Source organism: Cydia strobilella, chromosome 11 (genome assembly GCF_947568885.1).
Source record: "Cydia strobilella chromosome 11, ilCydStro3.1, whole genome shotgun sequence".
NCBI lineage: Eukaryota > Metazoa > Arthropoda > Insecta > Lepidoptera > Tortricidae > Cydia > Cydia strobilella.
In genome coordinates, this window is record NC_086051.1 from 6239329 (window position 1) to 6262246 (window position 22918).

General features: G+C 34.6%; 1 protein-coding gene across 1 annotated transcript in view; it reads left to right on the forward strand.

Annotated features, from left to right (window-relative positions):
• LOC134745462 (collagen alpha-1(XV) chain-like) overlaps positions 1-22918 on the forward strand; it is a 203435-nt gene that overhangs the window by 132096 nt on the left and 48421 nt on the right. Inside the window, exons 4-5 of the mRNA XM_063679507.1 lie at positions 21260-21331; positions 21908-21958. Of these exons, the coding sequence (XP_063535577.1) occupies positions 21260-21331; positions 21908-21958 (123 nt within the window). The remainder of the gene's footprint in view (positions 1-21259; positions 21332-21907; positions 21959-22918) is intronic.

Sequence of the window (22918 nt, forward strand, 5' to 3'; positions counted from 1 at the left end):
CAGCTGATGCTGCCGAGATTTAGTTGGGACACAAACGCCGAGGCTCGCACCCATGCCTCTGGCGGTGTGATAAAGGGTGGACCGGTGAAAGTGACTCTAGGTGTAGTGACTGTAGAAGTATGGTGATATCTGCATTTGTAAAGCGCTTTATGTGACTTTGCACGTATAGAATTTTCGGGAAATTGATGCCTTGTAATTTTTGCTAACATCCCTGTGACTGTGATATTAGTTTTATATACATAAGTCCAGAGGGACGAGTTTATTTTGAGCTCTTTACTTAGTGTATGTATATGTATAGCTACCTGTATTGTAACAATACTGAAGCTTCAATTTTTTAACATGCAGATACGTCTGCGAGCGATACTCCAAATTTTATATTAAAGGAAAAAATGGAAAAAGTTTCACTCCCTCCGGTCAGTTAAGTTCCTATCGGAAGTGTAACTTTTTCCATTTTTTCCTTTAATATAAAATTTGGAATACTGAAGCTTATCTTTTTATCATCCATTGCAATTTAATAATCACAGCTTTGTAAGGTTTTTGTAAGGTCACAGGTTTTTTGGTTGTAATTAAATCTTACAAGTCAAATTTTAGCCCACTTTCTAACCGATTGAGTTAATTTTATTACGTCACATCCATGACAATGCGTTATCGTCAAGCTGATGGTGATGCGGGTATTACATATTCGATGACATACGTCAATATATTTACATTTTTCGCCAACAGCTACAAAAAGTTAGCCTTGAGATGGATAATTTACCATTGGACGTATACGTCGCTAGAAGGCTGTACAATTCTCTAAACAAATCGTTGTTACCGAGTTCCATCACAGCAAACTTGCAAGCTCATAGCATGGGTCTCATAATTACGAATGCTACGAGCAGTATTGCCGTGTCGGTCAGCTACAGACAGTATTCTGTCTAATTGTGTACCGCCATTTCAGAGCCAGGCCAACTTAGTGCACCGAGTCCAGCTCGTTTCACATCCTGAATGGCGATTCAACAGGAATGTACAGTTTGAATGTGGAACTCGGGAACTAATTTAAATGCTGGCCATTCGAGCATAAGATGAATGAAATTTTAATGCGCCATACAAATTTTTGTGCTTGAAGCGCTAATGGTCTAGTCAACGGTAAGAGCGTGCGACTTTCAATTCGGAGGTCGCGGGTTCGAACCTCGGCTCGTATAAATACCAATGAGTTTTTTGGAACTTATGTACGAAATATCATTTGATACATATTTATTAGTCACTTTTCGGTGAAGGAAAACATTTTGAGGAAACCGGTCTAAGCCCAATAAGGTTTAGTTTACCCTCTAGGTTGGAAGGTCACATGGCACTTGCTTTCGTAAATACCACGCCAATTCTCGGGATTAGTTGCTAAACGGACCCCAGGCTCCCATAAGCCGCGGCAAAAGCCTGGACAGCGCGAGGACGCTGATGACAAATTTTAGGGCTTGTAGTGACCTAGGTGCATACAATACCTATATTTAACAAGAAGCTAAAATTCTTTAATATACATAAAATTTACTACCTCTCTACTTATTACTTATATCTCATGAAATTCTTCAAAATAAATTAGAAATAAAATTAAAGGCAACTAGGTAAAATTATATTATTATTAAAGCAATATTGATCTTTAATTTAATTAACTATCTAAATCAAATGTGTTTGAAGCTCAATTCTCATAGATAATAACATTTCTTGGAGAATTCCATTGTGTTATAATGTCAAACATTTTGCGGTGCTCTTTTATTATTCTGGGAAAATTAGATATTCTCCCATCAAATCATGAATATTTCAAACTAAAATTGTAGTTATATATGCGAAAGTGAAACATCTAAAGCGCCTACTAAAATATGTAATGCAAATTTGTTCGTCAGACCTGTTTAAGGCCAGAGCCACATCAGGCGTAAGCTTGTGTGTTAGTACCGAACGTTGCAGCGTAATTAATCTAAACGAGTTTTTATTTAGTACAGAATTTACTGTAAACACGAGACTATTATTTCATCAAACAGATTGAAATTCTGAAATTATTGTAGATAATATCGAAACTCGATTTATAAAGATCCCAGATTATATGTAGTAATCCAGTAACTTTAGATTCAGATTCAGATTATTTATCGGTAAAAATAATACAATTTTTTACACGTCATATTTCCAAATGCTTTAAGATTAGACTTAAATGTACGATAGATATAATTAAATATAATTTCAATATGTCAGTTATTGGTTCAAGTTAATAATCATAGAATAATGTTCTAAATTAATAATTAAATTACAAAATGTCAGTGTCATCGATTCGATTAAATTACAAACAAAAGATGCATGCAACAAATATCCACTACTTAATACTGCAAATTATCACTTAGGTTTTCAAATTCATTTATATTGTAACAAGCACATTTAATTAGTAACGCCTTTAATTTATTTTTGAAAATTGTGTCACTGCCTGCATTTCTTATGTCAATTGGAATTTTACTTTGTCACCTTTTGTAACAGGGTTCATTTGCGTCAATTAGTTCTGATTTTTTCTGACTTGTTTTTGATGTTGGCCCAATGAATGATCCAAGTTTGAGACCTCGAGCGCCGAACGCAACTTTGTCAAAAAAACGAAAAAACCGCTAAATTTGCTACAATAAATATCAGACTAGAATTGCCTCTGTAGATTTCGAGATAAAGCCTCAAAATTTATAATTTTTTCGAACTTGAATTCGTAGGCTAAGTAAGTGTAGTAACCTACACAATAGGTTTGCCGCTAGCAGTACTCGTAACATATTAGTCTCCTAAATAATTACCAGACTCGCGCAACGAGAATTTTACACTGCTCAGTCGTTAGGGGTTTCCGCAGGTTCTTTATCATCATTCATTTAAAGATTTTTGTGTATTTGTTTTCGTGTATGTGTATGTCTTAATCTAATTTAATTTAATCATATATCATTATGTAATTAGTTTTAAATGTTTTAAATTCATATGGTTTTTTTTTTTTCTGGATTAAATAATTTCATTCATTCATTCATTCATTCATTTATTTATCTTTTCTTTTGTGTTACTTTCACAATAAGCTAGCGTTATATCAGATTACCAAGCTAGTAATGTTATTGATTTAGACACAGATAGGTACATTATGTTTTCTATGATTAATTTTGCTTACAATGACCGAAAGATTATACAATATTATATTGGGGGAATGCTTATTGATTTTTATTAGTATGTACATTATCCATTTCTGATGACATAGATGACATATAATCGGATAAATATATGACTAGCGACCCCTCCCGGCTTCGCACGGGTAGTTCAACTAATTTAAGTACACAAAACCTTTACAAATAATATATACCTATAAACCTTCATCTTCATCACTCTATCTATTAAAAATCCATTGCGTAGTTTTAAAGATCTAAGCATACATAGGGACAGACATACAGACAGCGGAAAGCGACTTTGTTTTATACTATGTAGTGAAGGTATTCAAATCAAGCGGCGAAATTACAAGGCATACCGAGCTAGACGATTGCGAAAGGTAATTACTTAATAAAACTTAAATGTAATTAGCAGAAAATAACAATTATTCTAGAATCACAAGATTTTAAAAACTTCTAATTATATCTTAAAGCTTTAAAAGCGTTATAAAGTTTAAGTGGTGACATTAAAGTAAATCTGTGAACTTGAGACTGAACGATGGGCACAAACACACCGAGCAAGACATGTGTGTGCTGTCTAGTGTTGCTTGTGATTGTGGGGATCAGTTTGGCGGTGATATCTTCTCTGCCATACAGCGAGCCGGTGCAGCGGATTGGGACGGCGGAGAAGCTAAGTTTATGGAGCCCGTCACATAATCAACCTAAAGCTGTTGAAGCGGTGAGGGCTTCAAAATACTAAGTAAATATAACTAAAACTATGGTTTCTACGATGGTTACAAAAATGTACATTAGGGTGTCCCTTATTTTACGATTTTCACAAAATTAATAACGCATTCCCCCTACATCGGTTTCTTTTATCCCAAAACACTGAAAATAAATTTCAGGTCATTCCTGCCGACTTTCATGCGATTTTCCCATTTTTTCATATCGACCTTGTACAATACTGCCATATAAACATTATTTAACAAAACAATCTCGATGCGAACACAAAACCAATGAAAAATTATCAAATTACTGATTGACCAATTTTCTCCATGGGAATTTCAGTTGCAAGTCGGCACGGGTTCCTGTTACAAGAATGTACTGTTTTTTTTTAGGTTGTTTTAGGGTAGTATAGATATATATATATTTAGGATTGCTAATTTTAAAAATCGCAAAATATGGGACACCCTAATGTACATCCATCAAGTATGTGTGACTGTGTGTATATTGCTTGGTAGTTGCGAGCATAATTTATAAAGCCTAGGTAAGTCCGAACACGCGCAGTGCAGCCATTTAAACGTAGCCGTTCTGCTATGATCGCTTTTAGGTACACTCTACGAGTTAAGTTTATAAAGTTTAACATGTCTAGGCTCCATATGGAAACCTCCTGGCGTTGCAGCAATTTGATAATGTTTTTTTATTCTTGTATTGACGTCCAAAGTTAAAACATTTTTTAATTTTTAAAATTGTGTATTTAGCTAATAGTTTTTTGCTTTGTATAATTGTTGATGCTCAAAGCCGTGACGAGTGGAGAAAGACGGGAGGATTTTGCCCAGAAGTTGGGACATAACATAATATAAGAGTTTTGAATGATTCACGGTTAGTTTCACTAGACTTATATTGATTGGGATATAGGCCATGATTACCTTTTGAATTGTTTATGAGCTCCCGATATTCCCCGGTTTATATCACGGTCAATATAAGTCTAGCATAACATAATTTATTTATTCATTTACTATTATTCCTTATAATTAACACTTACAGTCAAGCTACACATGTTAAAAGGAGTGACATTATATTAACAATGAGAGATTACTCAACATACATAGCTAAAACGAGTATACAATAATTGAGCTCGGTGTCTGTACAGACTCCAGGTATCGGTTACTAGCTTTCATAAAACTGGCTTCAGTGCTGTGGAATATGTCCAGTTTGCTCTCGCTGTCCAATATATCGTTCAGGAGAGATAGTGCGCGGTGCAGCGGCGAGTAGGAAAGTGCCCGAGTCCGCGCCTCCGGGGCTGCGAACAGCGCACGGCGACGAGGGCGCAACTGAATACTGCTGTGGGCTGGTACTCGAAACGGGACAAGGGCTAGTAAATGAGGGTTATGAGTTTGACCACGGATTAGAAGATAAAAATATTTAACAAGTTCCACGTTTCTTCTGGATTCAAGAGAGGTGTAGTTAACCGTGCCAAGTATATACAGACTGGGGTACATGTAGGGGTAATAGCTATAGAGTTTATTGAATAGGTGGCGAATGAACGATTTCTGCACTCTTTCCAACATCAGCATGTACTGTTGTTCGTGGGGACTCCAAATTATCGCATTCGTCTCAAGCCGGCTTCGTACATACGCGTTGTACAGTATTCTGAGGGCGGTCTGAGCACTGAAAGATTTTGACTGGCGTATTAATAATTAATATAATATAACACGCGTGGCGTAATAATATAGGCTATGTAAAAAAAATGCGGGTTATCGTATCGTTCTCCTCCTTCCATCTTTATGTACAGTCAAAGTAGGTACTTAATGTCAGCTTTCAAAGTCATCTGACAATTTACCTAAATCATTGTATTGACATAGTTACATATTCAGAAAGCCGCGTCAAAATCTATTTGTTTTTTTATCGCAACTGGTCACATGTTTGCGTTACGCGATAGTGCAACTAAACAGATACATATATGAAATAAAATGTTAAAATTGCGGCCGACTGTACAAAGTCTCGTTACAAAAGTGGTAAAAATTGGGCTTCAGCCCGCTCTGTGACCTCTATCACATTTTATTATCTCTTTAACTCGCCCACCTTAACATTATACGATTCAAATAAACGATCAGGACCAGAAATTTATTGGTACAATCAAAACTGAATAGGTCGGCGTAACGGTGGTCTTATAAAACGTCCACCCCTTACTGTTACAATGTTATAGCTCCTTTGCCAATTTGCCCTGATCTTACAAGAAATGGGAAGAGAAAAGACGCTTAGGAGCTGAACGCTCGGCTGAGTTTCTTCTATTTTCTCTTTACTTATTTGAGTGTCCTGTGAAAACACATTCTCTTAAATTCTGACCATTATTTAAATAACTTAGTAAAGTTTGGCCTTTGACCAAAATTGTAGCTTAGAGCATAAAATTTTGCATTAACATTGATTCAGTAAGTAGGTACAATGTTTTGCTTTTGTTTTGATATATTTAAATTGTTTTTTATTTAATTCTGCGAACGAAAAATAAAGTAACGGAGATAGATATTTATCAATTTTGGTAACAGCCATATCAACAAAAAATAATGCGTAAAATTGAAACAAATAATCCTTTTATTACACACACACACAGTGTTTAACAGGATTATTTGGTTAATCAGAAAATTTCCAAAACTCGCATCTGTATACATTATTTCGATACCTACATATAATAAGGATTATTTCATAATATTATAAATAAATAGTTATAGACATTAATCAAGTTATCTAAACAAACACCTTAATTATTACAATAACTGCTAGGCACATGTTATGGTGTCCGCTTACATTATGGCTAACCATATGCGTATTTGGCTTTATCATGGTACTTAGGTGTTATAATATTCGATAAGTGTCAATCTTATCTTGATTATATATATTTTTTGTATTTGACAAAACTGTATTAGTCAATTATAACATAAACAATGTATGAGAATTTCAAGGAAGGAATGATATTAATATTTAATGACAAATATTCCTTTAATATATAAACACTTTCTTCCTTAACAACAAAACAATAAAGGGAAAAATCCTTGATAATAGAACCTTTATTTTCTCTCGTATTCTGTTATGTTTGTAAATTGACATTTCCGCTCGACCCCATTTTAAAATATCCATAAATGTTGGCTATCCGAAATCGCTATTTTATATTGGCTAGCGGTCGGAACTCGAAAATTGTTATCGTGTTCGGTTTTGTTTTAAATCCTAGTGGTTAAGCTTTTAATATTTTTCGGAATAGTGTCGATAAACTGGCGCATACAGTGATGCTTTCTAACACCTAGATAACAACGCTGACCACGTACCATGTACGTAGTACGTACATATACGAATGTTAAAACCAAACAATTTCAATCATACAGTTTCAAGGGGCGGCTGCAGCGATGTTTTTACTTTCTTACTCACCTACTCCGTTGACTCAGCGACCCAAAATGAGACTTGGTCTCCGACACAAGACAGCGACACTTTTCTCGATCCTGTGCGACCTCTCGCCAATTGGTGACTCGAAGTTCGCGCAGATCCGCCTACACTGTCGCACCAGCGATACCTGGGGCGTCCAATAGGACGTCTCCCTGCTGGGCGGCCCAGGTATGCTCACGTTCCGATCCTCATCCATCCAGCGATGTATTTGTATCGTAAAAATCGTTCCTGTGTTTTGTGCTTATACCATACCATACAGTTTATACGTAGCAATGTCATCCAGTTCGGATTATAACTAATACTGGGGTAAGTAGTGCAAAAATGTATGCAGAGTTATGCAATTTTTTCTCAGGCGATGCCGCTTGCCATGATTGTTTCTTAGGTCAAAAAAGCTGATATGACCCGGTAGCCACGAGATCGTACCGTGCAAACCCCCCAAAAAGAGGGGGGAAAAGGGTCGGCTCCCCAGGTCAAATTTGTGCTAAATTTCTGTCTGTTCTTAGCAACTAGGGCAAGTTATCGTATCGTTTCGTATAATTTAGGGTCGAGGAATTCATTTTTGAAACAATCGTTTTTCTTTCTCATACAAAAAAATTGGTTTTCGCACAAAAACAGAAAATAACGTGTAATTTTTTGTGACAATTTTAGCCTTTAGATTTTCACTTTATATAAAATGGTCAATTTAGCCCATTTATTCTATATTCTGAAAAGTATCACATTCAAATAAGCATTCTACTTAGTGGGCTTCTGGATAGATCATGAGTGAGAACCGACGGCGTGATTATGTTATAACATAAAAGTAGATATTCCACTTACATACAGTCCATTTTTTATCGCTTTCGTCCATACTGGAAGGGCGATGCGTATAACAATTTGCAGTTAAATAAAATGTTACTATAATACATTATAGTAACATTTGCACACAAGGGCGCCTTGTAATGGTATCTCATATTACAGCATTTAACTAGTGCAGACCATTTCCCGATAAAAATATTACCGGGAAGTCACGGATTGTTTGTTGGGTGTAAAGCGAGGTTTAGACTAGCAAGAACTTGCATGCAATTTTCATTACATTGCGGTATCTGATAAACATTTTGAATGCAGTTTCCCTTAGTAGTCGGCAATGTAACGTAAATTGCATGCAAGTTCTTGCTAGTCTAAACCTCGCTTAGGATAACATTCTTGCTAGCCCTCGGTGTGTAATTGGTAGATTGCTTTAAGGCGCCGTAAGTTCAGGTCCTTCTCCAAACGCAGCTCGTTAAGTTACTGAGCGGACGGCCGTGCGTGCCCGCGCATGGGTATCATTGATTGTTACCAATTGCATTGTTACTTTTAGTTATTTTTAGCTTAAAGAAAGTTATCGATAAGTTCGATCAAAAATAACATTAAGCTATTTTCATGGCTGTTCTGCAAAAATAGTTACGAATTTTTAATGTTGCGTTTTAGATGTTCGTTTTTTTTGTCGGCCGAAACGATGAAGTTACTTGAGAATGGCCTCAAGATTGCTAATTATAATTTCTGAGAACCGTATTGTGATGTAAAAAAGATAGGTTTTTCAGACACCGCTGCATGGCTGAACCAACACTGCACCTTAACATTATAAATGTTTTCTATAGAGTTGTTATCTATGTATCGATAACAGTTGATATTTATTTATCGCAATTCCTCCAATTTACTGGAAAAAGCTCTAGGTAGGTATATATAGTAATTATAGTGGAAAAGTAAATAATTTCAGATCGCAAATAATCGTCCCCAACCTAAATTCGAGCATAGTGAACATGCCATTTTCAGCTTGTTTTATTACCGGTCATATTGTGCAAAAAAATTTTTTACTCAGCTGTATAATATCCTTTATAGCAACAAAAACAGCTATGAGTTAAGAATACAACACACGCCAACTGAGCGTTGTACAACAGTAATAAATTAAAATTTTCACATTAAGAGCACACAGTTTGTTTAAATATTACGCTATTGGGGTGATATATACTGCTGGAGGCTGGAACAATATATTCATTACTGCTGTGTACTTTACGCAAAGGGAGCCAACAATGAGTGAATTTTTAAATTTAATTTCGTGACGCAGAAGTGTAAAAGCAAGTTTGTTAATACAATTTTCTGGATAACAACGACTGTAACGGGCTTTTGCGTGTTATTATTATGACAAATGACTGTAATATATAGGTGTACACAAAGGTATATATGACATGCAGTTTATTTTAAATGCGAGAAAATATGTTATCTCAAGTAGAGTATAGGTAAACAAAAATAAATCTTTTAATTGCGTACTAAACGATGATCGAATTATTTAAAGATAAATATATATCCGTTTTAACATAGGTACATTTATTTAAATTATATTTATCGGTACCTAATTATAATAGCATGATTAAAATACATAAATTTAGGTTCATGCATGTAGTATGTAACATATTACATAACGCAAAAGTCTTATCAAACATGTATGTTGCTTTGCCTCTTGTATTTAAGTACGAGTATGTATCTCTTGAGACATTATGTGACATTTATACATTTACCAGAAAAGTGGACATAGTCAGATCACGATGTATCACTTAATATAATTTTTGTATCACTTAATATATATATATATATCTCTGACTAAATATATATGAATATTTTACTTTCACTTCACTGTACGAGGTACATTTCATTATTTAACGATTTAACGATTCATATTATTTGTTCATAAGATATTTGTCCTTAGGGGACTAAGACTCAAAAGTATTATAGAAAAATAGCGAAAAACATAACGCGTGTAATACTCTCTAATTTTCTCTCAAACAACGTTATTTAAATATTGACGGGAGCTGTTATAATGAGGCGTTTGCAAATATTCCCTTTGACGTCCCAAGGTGCAAAATAATTGGGATCTCACTGCCGGCAAACTGAAAATGTTGGTCCCGTTTGACGTGGTTTTTTAGTCTTCATTGTTTTGGTCTGAGAAGTCTGTGTTAGCAAATGTTTTGCTGATGGTTGCTTGCTGTTTATTTCATCGCTAACATGAATTAATGGAATCAACTTTTGCGAGTGCCTTGTACTTGGTGCACCTTTGACCGAATGCGCGCTGTGGCACAGGGCGGAACCGCCATACATCAAAAATCACTTGCGTTTCTATGTGTGAACGGCACGTCTGTACACGAGGCATGCGTCATAGTGTGAGTAAGTTGCTTAAAAATAGTACTGAGCGGCCGGCAAACGGCCGTCAATCTGCTGTCGCAGGGCGAGGTAATTCGAGTCGGGGCGGGGCGGTGCGTGGTCGTTCTGTATGATAGTACTATTACTTATTCTGTGGCTGTGGCTTAAAACGACTCAAGAAGATAACATGTCGATAATAAGGTTGTGACAATAGTTATTTGTTTTACAAGGAGGCAAAGTTGTTGTTTAACCTCTAGTGCTAATATTGATACCCGAGCAAGCGAAAGATTCAAAATTGAACCACGAACATAGCGAGTGGTTTGAAAAATGGAATCTGGAGCGTTGCGAGGGTTAAACAAATTTTGCCACCGAGTGAAATACAAAATTATTCACCACACCAACACAAGGAAAATACTAACAGTAAAATATCAAACAAAATCATAGCAAATCGATTCAAAATGAATGTTATTTAATATTTATCATTCAAAATCATCATTTATAAGTCAATTCTACCAGCAAACATAAGAAAACAACTCAAAATTTAATTCCACATGTGAATAAAATGTAACTTTCTTATCAGTTTTTGAACCGACCGACCACGAAAACATCAAGTGATATTTCAAAACGCCGACAACGCCCTCTATCAATTTCATTTACACGTCACTGGTATTGTGGGACCTTATCCGATGATCCCGGAAACCGGTGGTTGAGCCTTAATAAATCACTGGCTGGTGAAAAAATTAGCGTATTTTTTTGAGGATCGGGGTCACTCGTCATTTAGCCGGGGCATTCTATTATCGGAGCGGGTACGAGCATGTTTTACCTAGCCGATAAAGGGGTCGACCCTTTAAACTTTTGTAGGGGTTTCAGAGTTGTAGAGTTTTCTCGTTGCTTGTAGTGCATTTTAACTTTTTTTACTTCCATATTCACTTTTACGTAAATCCCGTATTTTTACCAGAATATACGTATCTACTGATTGAATTCGAATTGAAAACAAAAAGTAGAATCCTTCCTAATAGATTTGTATATTTTTTATTATCGAGGTGCTCAATCGAAAGTAGGTGTGGTTTTAAACACATCATGAAATGATTAATTCTAAGATCTGGCCACGACATATGTATTTTTTATTTATAGGTAAGAGTCACGTCACATACAACAATTATTTACCTCGTTGATTTACAAAGAAAATATATAGAATTTATTCAATATACGCGATATAATCCGCTTTCATGGTTTTATTTCATGAGTAACTATCGCGGTAACCGAATACAATATTATGATTTACAAATTGTTAAATTCATGTGTTACTCCCGTATCAGTCCATTACTCAGGGTTACGCTGAGTAATCATGTAACTAAACTTATCCTCTTATTGACAATTTTATGATGGCCACGGGCTCCATTTTCCGAATAAGCTGCTTATCGTCTTTCATGTTTTAACTGAACGAGAACTAATAATGCATTTCTATCCTATACTTATAGGATAGAAATGTAACCCATTACTTAATGATTTTATTGACCTTGCCAAAATATCGGGATGACGTAGTACATTAATGGTGGCTTGAGTTTTACTTATCATTGAAACTTAATTTCACTTGTCCAAGTTTTAGTAAATTCGATTCATAACTTTTGTTAACGTGTCAAAGCTTCTACTTAAATTTCTAAAGTTAGGCACTAAAAATTAATTTACTTTCGATTACATAAAAATCAAAGAGCCCTTTTAGCAAGAGTATTTTTAATTAAAAGCTTTCAAGGAAATCTAAAATTGGCTGGCGCGGCGTTTAACGGCTGGGCTGGGCGACCGTGTAGGTTAAGGTAAGAGATAGGCATTAATCGATTAACTTTTTATTCGAGTAATTAATCGATTAAAAAAGTTAATCGTCAAATTTTAATCGAGATTAATTTAGTCGACCTAACATACGATTGAAATTGAATTAATCTGAATATTAGTCGACTAAATTTCTCGATTAAATCTAGAATAAAAGTTGACAGGGGGTCATTTTTACGTAACTAAAATCAAGTTTTTTTTTTTAATACCACGACGGTGGCAAACAAGCATACGGCCCGCCTGATGGTAAGCAGTCACCGTAGCCTATAGACGCCTGCAACATCAGATGTCTTGCGTACAGATGGCAGCCATGCACTTTGTCATAAAAGTCGCCAAGGATGTCGTTTTATAGGATTTCGGAAGTAAGATTTCGAAAATTATGACTTAAAATCTAAGATGGCGGCCACACACTTCGTCACAAAAGTCGTCATGGATGTGGGAGTGCCGATTTCGAAAATGATGACCTGATGACCATTCTGGAATTCAAGATGGTGGCCATGCACTATGTCATAAAAGTCGTCATGGATGTCGTTTCGTAGGGTTTTAGGGAGTGCGGATTTCGAAGAATGATGACCATTTTGGAATCCAAGATAGGAGCTGTCCAACTACGCATTGTTGTTATACTCGTATACGGATAACAGGATCTAGAGATCCGGTCTCTAGGTCCTGTTATCTGTATATGTATATGATCAAAAAATAAACTGGCCCGCGCCTATGTAAATAATTTTAATACGCCATAAAAAAATTATGACGACTTTTATGATGAAATGTATGGCCGCTATCTTGGATTCCAAAATAGTCATCATTTTCGAAATCGGCACTCTCTAAAACCTATGAAACGACATCCATGTCGACTTTTAAGACAAAATGCGTGGCCGCCATCTTGGATTCCAAAACAGTCATTTAGAAATCGGCAGTCCCGAAAACCTATGAAACAACAAAGATCATATTTGTTCCTAAAATTAATCGAGGGAGTCGAATAATCAATCGATTGAAAAAATTAGTCGCTGGAAATTAGTCGACGATTAATTTAACTAATTTTATTCGAAACTCTTCGTCTAAAACTAATTAATCGTCACTTTTAACCGTCGCTCGCGATAGTCGGTTAATTTTAATCGTTAATTGTTAGTCGATTACATTTTGCCTAACTCTCTAGGTGGGTATGTATATCTTAATCTATTTACTTATTAGAGGTCATTATAGAAAAATACTCCTCTTAAATTTATGCAAACGATAGCTTGTATTAGTTCTAAAACAATAATTTCTTTAAAATAGAGATAAATATAATGGATTTGAAAAGCGGTTTGTAAGTAATTGATCTAAAATGATTTTTCACTTCTCATGCCCGTAAAGTTCAACTTTAAGTCCTGCGTAGACGACATGCCCTTGTTCAAGTACAATCTACTATATGTGCACAACCGGTATGTAGGTAAGTTACGTAAAACCAGTAAGTAGTTACTTGAGTTTTCTGCATTATTATAACTACAGTAGTAAATAATTATACGTTTTAGTGTATTAAATTTTAGTTACTAACGTTAATCAAAATAATATATACTCAGCAAAAAATTCTTCAAGCATCTAAGCACTTAAGAGTCCCCGGCAAGCTCGGCCGAATTTCACCTTCCTATACAAACGGAGTTTCGTTCTCATTTTAAAACTACGTGTTGGATTGTAATGAAACTTTGCACATATAATGACATTAGGTATATCTATGTATGGAATTAGTTTATATAGCTCTACTATATAAAACAAACGAAATAGAGCTAAAACAAGTTTTGTAAGAAAAACTTAAATTCGCTGTATTTTTTTTAACTATTGTATATGAAGCTACATAAAATAATCACTGACCCAGATATACCTTATCCTATTGCAAGTACAAAGTTTTAGAGCAATCTAGCTAGTCGTTATAAAATAAAAGCGTAACTACGTTTGTATAGAGAAACGAGTTTGCCGGGGACTCTTAAGAATCTAAGTACCTACTTGCCCAATCTATTTCATACGCACAAATTTATTTTTAGATTAGCGCCACATTTTTCTGCTAGATACAAACACACATACATATACATGTAAGTACATATTTACATTTCACATTTATGTTTGCATCATTAATTTAAAAAAACACGTTTAATATGTCGAGGAATAACCAACAAAGTTTCGTTATCTCCAATTTCCTCTGTGAAAGTTTAACAAATGACAATAATTATTACTAACGAAGGAATACTTAGGAACTTTGTCATTTTCCTTTTTTTCGTTTTAAATTAATTGCTGAGATAACCTGTTGTTGGGCAATTTTCATAGTTTTCAGTTCCTAATTCTAATAATTATTAAAATAAATATCCCTCTTTCTCTAGTGGACCTCGTTTTGCCTAGGTCTCCCCTACTTCCTTATAAATTGGTGATTGATTACCTAAAGTTCCGGCATAACGATTAGCCTTAGACTTCCTCCTTAAGCATTTATAAAGTCCCTAGAGCTCCGGATGCAAAGGCAGCTGCAATCTCGTGTTCAGCCGAATTCGACTTCGAGTCAAGGCGAGCTTTGAGTCAAAATCACGAGATCCAATTACTGCGACGAATTAAATCGCTACTGTGTCGCTCAATGGATATTTAGTCATTTAGATTCCAAGTCAGAGAGAGAGTTGACTTTTCCATGCAATGCAGCGACAGCGACACAAGATAGTCGGAACTGATTTTTTTTGTACCTTTAGGTGTCCGTTTTTTAGGTTTTGATTGTGTTTAGAGTATGTATTGACGCGTGAACGCATGAACCGCTTTTTTCTTAATATATATAAATTGTCTGTCGCATGCACCCGGAAAGGTGGTCCAAAATGGTTACTGAGTGGGACCCACGAAACACTTTAGACGGCGCAGGCCGGGGTTCAGGCAGACCGAAAAGGCGATGGCGGGACGACTTGGACGCATTCTACCCCAAATGGTGGGAAAAACAGTTTGCACATAATTTTACACCATTTTGTTTCATTTTTATTAGGGTATTCTAGTTATAATTTTATTTCTTTGTTAGTGTAAGTAGTAATTAGTATTTTTTTTCTTCTGATGTGTTTGTAAATTAATATTGTGTGTAATTGCAGCTGCACAAATAAATCATTTATCTATCTATCTAAAATGCCGATGACAGGGTCGAGTTGAAAAAACGTGGGGAGGCCTATGCCCAGCAGTGGGACACCAAAGTAGGGTAATTAAAAAAAAATACATAAATTATATAATTAATGAATTTTAAAGAATTAAGTAGCCTTTCATATTTTGTTTTAAATACGCATAGTGTTGTGTTATGTCCGATATTTCCAATAGCAGATATACTTTCGTCCGCATTTCAAGTTTCCTTTGAAAATTTGAAAACTGCGACAGTGTCATTTTTATTTTACATTAACTAGAAAAGATTTAGCCCAGATTTGTGCATCGTAGTCAACCACTGTAAAATGTTTGTCTTTTTGTGTAACTAAAGTATTTCAACAATACAAATAATCTGGAAGGCACACACTCCTTGCAAACTCCATTTTTAAAATTAAAATAATTTCTTGTGTAATCCTATCAGGCTTATTTATTTTATCTGGCGGATTACGAAGTTCAGCGGCGGTAGCACGGTCGCATTTTTATCGCTTGTCACCACGCCTGTCATGTTCTACCAAGTAGGTACCTATGTTAGTGCGAAAGTGACAGGCGATAAAAATCGAACCATGCTGCGCCCGCTGGAGTTAAAAGATTGAAAAAACTTCGTTTTGCGGGTACAGATTGGTTGTTTTCTTAGAAATGTACAACTTTGCTAGTCTCATTTTTGCCCAACGACAAATTAAAAATAGGGTTATGATTTTGACTGTACTTTATGTTCATCTTTTTCCTCATTATACATACTTGAATGATACTTTAGTTTTTTTTATTTTTACTTAGTGCAAATAATACTTTAATTACCAGAACATAGCATATAATAACCAAGTATCTACATAAATAACCCCGATTATAAAACGCCTGACCAGATCGATGAATTCAAAGTCCATCTGATCGGGCATTTTTGCGTGATAGAGGTATAAACTTCGAAACTTTCACATTTTAATATTATTAAAATTTCACAACTAACTGATATCGTTCAGATATCGTTTTGATGTTAGATGCACGTTCGCATTGGCCGGCCTGATGGGTTAGATGGGTCAGCTACACCCCAGGCCAAAAGTATGGAAACAAGCTTGTATTTCAATAGAAAAGTGTGATGTTTTAAGCGATGGATTTTATACTACTCATTGACAATTTGGTAAAAATAATAATAGAACATTTCAAAAGTAAATTACTCTGGCTGCGATAGTTGCCAATTCAACATTTTGTCATGTAATTGAAGGGTAGGTATAATTATGTAACTTTTTCCTACTTTATTTATTTAGCTTTTTGACAATATTGTAGGATGTTTTGATATTAAGCGTGTATTATTAATCTTTTGGGTTTGCCTAATGTAAGTCTTAGTTTACAAATATATACAACAAAGATAGAAACATGAGATATTAAAGAAAACAACGTTGTTTCCATACTTTTGGCCTGGGGTGTACATTCCTATCTAAAAACTTAATAATCGATTTCTAAAGAATGCATTTAAACGAATATTAAAATTTGAACAGTGTAAGCACGAATACGATTTTATTTTATCAGTAAAACAAGCGTGGCCTTCTGTCCCCATGTATGCGTAGTAGGTTATTTATTTTCAGGTGTTGGTACCTTTTTTATCGAGCCCGCTTTTTCCACGCCACCGAATGGAAAAAACCGAATAGCTAAAGGAATATAACAAAAAGTTCCGGTCTTCCTGTTGCAATAAAAATTTGCGCTGTTGTACATACGAAAGGCATTTTTATTTTAAAACGTGTTTAAAGCGAGGTCTTTTGTATTGCGTTCTTTCCGCACTGATACGGAATAACGGGTAAATGAGGTAAAAAGATTACGAGTATCTACAGAATCTTGGTAACTGGACGTTACATTTTTTCTGTGTGGTTAGCGTAGTTTTTAGGTTGTCGAAGATTTTTTGTAATTTATATTTTAGAATTTAATCAATGAATAATATTTTACAAAGCCGCTGACGGGCCGACAGACAGATCTGATATACGGACATAAAGAAACTAAGTAATTATAAGGGTTCGTACTTGACTAGGGAACCCTAAAGAAGAAGGTTTTTCTACTTAGACGGACCAAGATGATGCAACCAACCAATGCCTATACAAATCGTACCTATACGCAACATTTTATATCAATAGGTATTTGATATTTGATATGAAAACAGCCTGTTCGCATAGCTGAGTGCCTCAGGATGTATAAACCATCTTCCGTTGGAGTAACAAGCGATCTTGTGTGCCCAGGTGTAGGGAGAATGGGGGAATTGGGAACAAGTTCAAACGCTCTAAAAAGATACAAAAATGTCACAAACCGAATTAATTTTTATGCTAACCGTTAGTTTGGTTATCTGTCTATCGAATTTTAACAAAATAATAATTTTAAGTTAATGTTATCCTACTAAATTTGGACGAAAACCATTCCATTTTACCAGAAACCGTATGGGGTAATTGGAAACAGTCCGCGGGGAAAAACGAAACACTGAAGATTTTCAGTTTATTATCTCGTTTCAAGGATCTTTTTTTACCTTACCGGATACATAACTATTTACAAAGTTAAAACTATTGGATTTTCAATAATTATGTAGAAGGAATCATTGAGAATGCAAGGGGTAATTGGGAACGCTCTCGTTTCCTTAGTTCCTTAATTACCCCAATTAATTAATATCAATCAATATGAGTATCACTCATGATTGTAATTTTGGTGAACTTGAAACCACCTGGGCTTTGAAAGCATAATACATTTTGTTATTATCTTGTATATGGTATATTATACCATATACAAGATAATAACAAAATTTGGAGTCTTCAACTCTAAAAACTAAATGATATAATTATGTTAAAAATTATAACGACGAAAGTCGAAAATATTTTGTTCGATTAATCATGACCACATATGCGTAGCTTCAGAATCTTACAGTCACTTAGGCACATGAAGGCCTCTTTATGTTTGTGTTAAACATACTAAAGATTTTTTTTGCAATTAGAAGTCAAGGGCATAAATATATATACATTCCCAAAGTTTCAAAAAGATGTGTAAGCTCTTGCACCTTAGATTAGACAATAAAGTCGTGTTCACATATTTTTGAGCCATTTGTCTATATCGATATTTTTGCCTTCGACTGTACTATAATATATCGTCAGGTGACAACCAAAACTCACTAATTACTACTACAAGTTCAATGCCATAGTGAACCGTACCTACCAATTTAAGGTTGATTTTTGTTTAATTATTTTTTTAGTTATTGGTGAGTATTGGTTGTCACCTGACAATATATCTCACTGTTTTTAATTACCCGCCGTTCCCAATTCCCCCACTCTCCCCTATGTGTTATGGGTGCATTATGTGTCCCGGTGTGTGTTATGGGTGCATTGTAGCAGTGCCGTGTAGCTAACTACCGATAGTTCAATGTTAGGAACAATCATTTTGTTAAGATGTGTTGTGGTGTCAGTAACTTGTACCTTTTAATAAATGTTTTGTTTATGAAATAAAACTATGAAAACGGATTATGTCGCGTATATTGAATTTATAATTCATCCCATTGTTTTGTTTACATTTTTTTCTATTTAATTTAATGAGCATGCTTCAATTTTAATATTTATCTATATACCTACAATTGGAAAGTGATGAAACTATTTAAAAAACATAATATAAGCATGATTAATAATGATAAAGACTTTTACTGAAGGCAAGTATCTCGGAACCTAGAGTCGACAATAAGGTTAGGTTCCACAGATTAATGTTACTTTTTTGTACTGTGCTGCACGGTCTGTGCAACGTGCTATCTGGATTACAGTGGCTTCGGGTTTAGTTGAATGCAGAACGAGCGCGGTGGGTGCGCGTAACTTGCGCGTGCGTCGGGAAACCCGTAAAATACGTTAAAGTGTGCGTAAATACAAATGTCACAAAGCTTCTTAATATATATTGCAACGAATTTAGGTAGAAGGTAAGTAGAGGCAAACGGCGTTCTGTAGGTGACTGCTGATAGGCACAACAATCCAATTTTAGCACTGGATTGAGTAGGATTCAATTTAGAAAAATAAAGATGTTTTTATGTGATATATCGAAAATTATTGCTTTAAACTTGTTAATAATAAGAACGTGTACCTAATCTAAAAAAAAGATAATTTTACCTCAATTCACTATTAAAAAATGAGCATTTTTTTCCATTTAAAAATAAGAACCCTCTACATTCGCTAAAAAGGAATAAGCGAAAGTAAACGTCCATTAGCCTCGTATTTTGTTTCCACGGAGACTGGTCTATATTTGGATCAACGTTTCATCTCCTTAAAAGCCAGTTTCCCATAGGACAGAGTACTAATAATGTCTTATGAATACAAATAATACAGATTTATTTTTAAATCTGACAGATATTCCCTTGTTCAATTTTAGATGTAAAATATCGTTAAAATGTGCCTAAATACTTTGCTCCTCAGTGGGTAATTGTATTCAAACCTTCAAGAAAAAGCGTACTGCCGATCATCCTAGGCGATCCATCTGCTCGTTTGCCTCCTATAAAATTACATGTTGTATCATTAATTTAATTACAATGATAGTATTGATTGTCTACATTAAATCGGCATACTTATACACAATATAATAATTTTAAAATTATAATTAAATCTAGAATTTTGGAGCAAAGTAAATAGGCACATTTCACGGCAGTTATTTGTTATACAAGGGGGGAAAGTTGTCGCTTAACCTCTTGTGCTAATACTGAACCTTAGGGTTATATCAATATCACTAATATTAAGTACTTATACTTAGGTACTGTACCGAGAATTCGATACGTTGTTTATTATTAACATTTTTTAATAATTAAAGAACAAGTTATTTTATGTGTCTATTGCGGTTTATTATTAACGGAGTTCTACTTATAGCACAGTGTACGATGAAAGTCTTATACATAATTATAACATCAAATACATTTACAAGTAAGTACTAAAGCCATATTATATGTTTGATGCGACGCTCCGCAAAGTCCTACTAACGCTGAGAAATACTTGGAAGTTCAAAATCCATGTGCAATCGTTCAAGTGACATTCTCTTGGATCTTTAGGTATACAGTAGGTACTTTTTTTTTACCCAGGGGAAATCCGTTAGGGATCCCACCCGGCCCGGGGAGGCCGAGTGGGTATGTCCGACTCGCACGGACTAAAACCCCTGGGGTGTTCCGACGCTCGCTTTGGGGGGGGTTACGGGAACAACTTTGCAGACCTCCGAGAAGGTATACAGTAGGTACTAAGCCAAGCCAAGCCAAGCAAAAAAGTGACAGAAGTTAAAGAATCAAATATGTCAAATGCAAAATACACATGACCAAAATGACAATTTTTGTAAGTCGTCAAACCGTTGAAGAGATAGACTTGAAAATTTTGTAAGTCTGGTCATGTACTTGTTACTCAAATAGAGTTAAGTATCTATTATAGGTGCACAAGTGCGGAACAAACATTAATATAATAAGTGCGATTTTCGATAAACTATAAATATATATAAATCTCTATTTCCCTTAGTCACGGCATCACGCGTGAACGGCTGGACCAATTTCGCTAATTACTCTTTTATTGTCAGGAGAAGGTGCCTATAAAAGAAAAAAATAATAAAGTGCAAAAAAAATATAGGTGAAACGAAGTTCCCCGGGTCATCTAGTGTTAATATATGTATATCAATACGTTTTGAACAAGCATTGAATTTTGAACATTTTGACATCTATATATAAAATTTATTAACTAACTAACTAGTGTGATGAGTCACTTACTTTCCTTATCCGAAATAAAGACATACGTACACAAACGTTACCGTAAGTAAGACTAAATATTAAAATTTTAGTGAGCGGTTGATAAGTTGTCAGAAACCTACAGGTACTAGTGATGTGGAAAAGTGTCGTAACCTTGGTTGTCATACAGGGTGCGTTTCAAGAACTGAAGTTGTACGGATCCCCGACACAGGCTGAAGTGCAATGTGTCAACACGTTCGAGGTAAGTGTTTTGTGGTTTGTACAGTTTATTATTTTTCGTGGTAAATGTAAAGTCAAATTACAATAGAATTTTGAACAACATTTGGTGTATAATAATATATTTTAGCTTAAAATACTGAAACCTATCAAATTCAACTACGCAGCTAAAGTGTTGTCGTATAAAAATATTAAATTTAATCAAATTTACTGATAGCAACTAGGGCTTTCTACCAAATTGAATTGATTTACCAGTGTTTCAGAAAGATGAACCACTAAAAAAATAAGATAATAATCCTCAGTTTAATATTTTCGGTGTTTTTGAGCAACCTCTTACTTAGATACTTTAGTGCTTATCCATTTTCAGTAACACGAGGATCAGTTGTCCTGCCGCGTAATTTAATATGATTAGTTTTGCGTAGAAAGTAAATAAGATTATTTTACTTGAATATTAAATTGCGTGATTTTGATTGTGTCTCCAATTTTTATCACTTTTTTTAACGCACAATATAATTTTACAATATTATCAATGCGAAAATCGATTCCGCTTAGTAGAAAATCTCTGCTCCACAGAAATGTAAATCTTTTAACGTTTTGACAGGAAATGGGTAAAGGCAGCGGTGCAGACGAGATTGACATTGACAATTTTTTGGTGATTACGATATGATTTTCCTATTTATGTTGGATTTCACTTATTAACACAGGAGTTCTGGGAACACATTCATAATTAATGTGTCGAATTAACACGTTTTGCACTTCGTGACGTCCAAACTAACAGCTTTTTGCACAATACTTAATTACTTAGGTACTAACAATGGAATTGTGAACGTTTTCTAATACCTCTACATAACTAATACTTACATACCTAACTGAAATAAAAATAAACTTTTTGGCATTTTTTCAATATTGGCTATTCTCATTGTTGGCACAACATTTGATAAATAATGATCAAGTATAATAAACCTTTGCGACATAGATAATACTAGCAATATACCTACTTGCGTTGAAGAAATATCAATAAACAACTTTTAAAAATTTTGTTCGTGTGTTTTAATTGATTCATGAATTTCAAAATGATTTATTTTGTAATAAATACCATTTTTAAGTTGGGTACCGTATATTATGAACTATTAAGTCGATAAACAAATATACATAACTGCTATAATTATAACAGTAATTGATGACAGCATTACTAAGCATTCCTTTATCTGATACGATATTGCGGCCATCGTCCTGCTTACAATAGGTGATTAAATTAACAAAAGTGCATTGAGCGTTATCGGTATTCAATCAAATTATAGGTCGGCAAAGTGCCTTAGGCAAACCATACTACATAAAAAATCCATAACATAAATCCATACTAGATACCTATTGCAGATTCAGTATGATTGATTAGAATAATAAACATGCGTTGGGTTATCTTCATTTTATTTGGTATATGCAGACACACGTTGTATAAGTATATTTTAAACTAAAAAAACAAAGATGTATATAAATTACAGTTATTTATAATTAAATGTACCTAGATTTCCTCCATTACTTACAGTTAGGTTAGCTTTAGCTAAAATATCTAGAATGCGTTTTTCATTTTGTAAGTTAAGGTTTCTTTTAA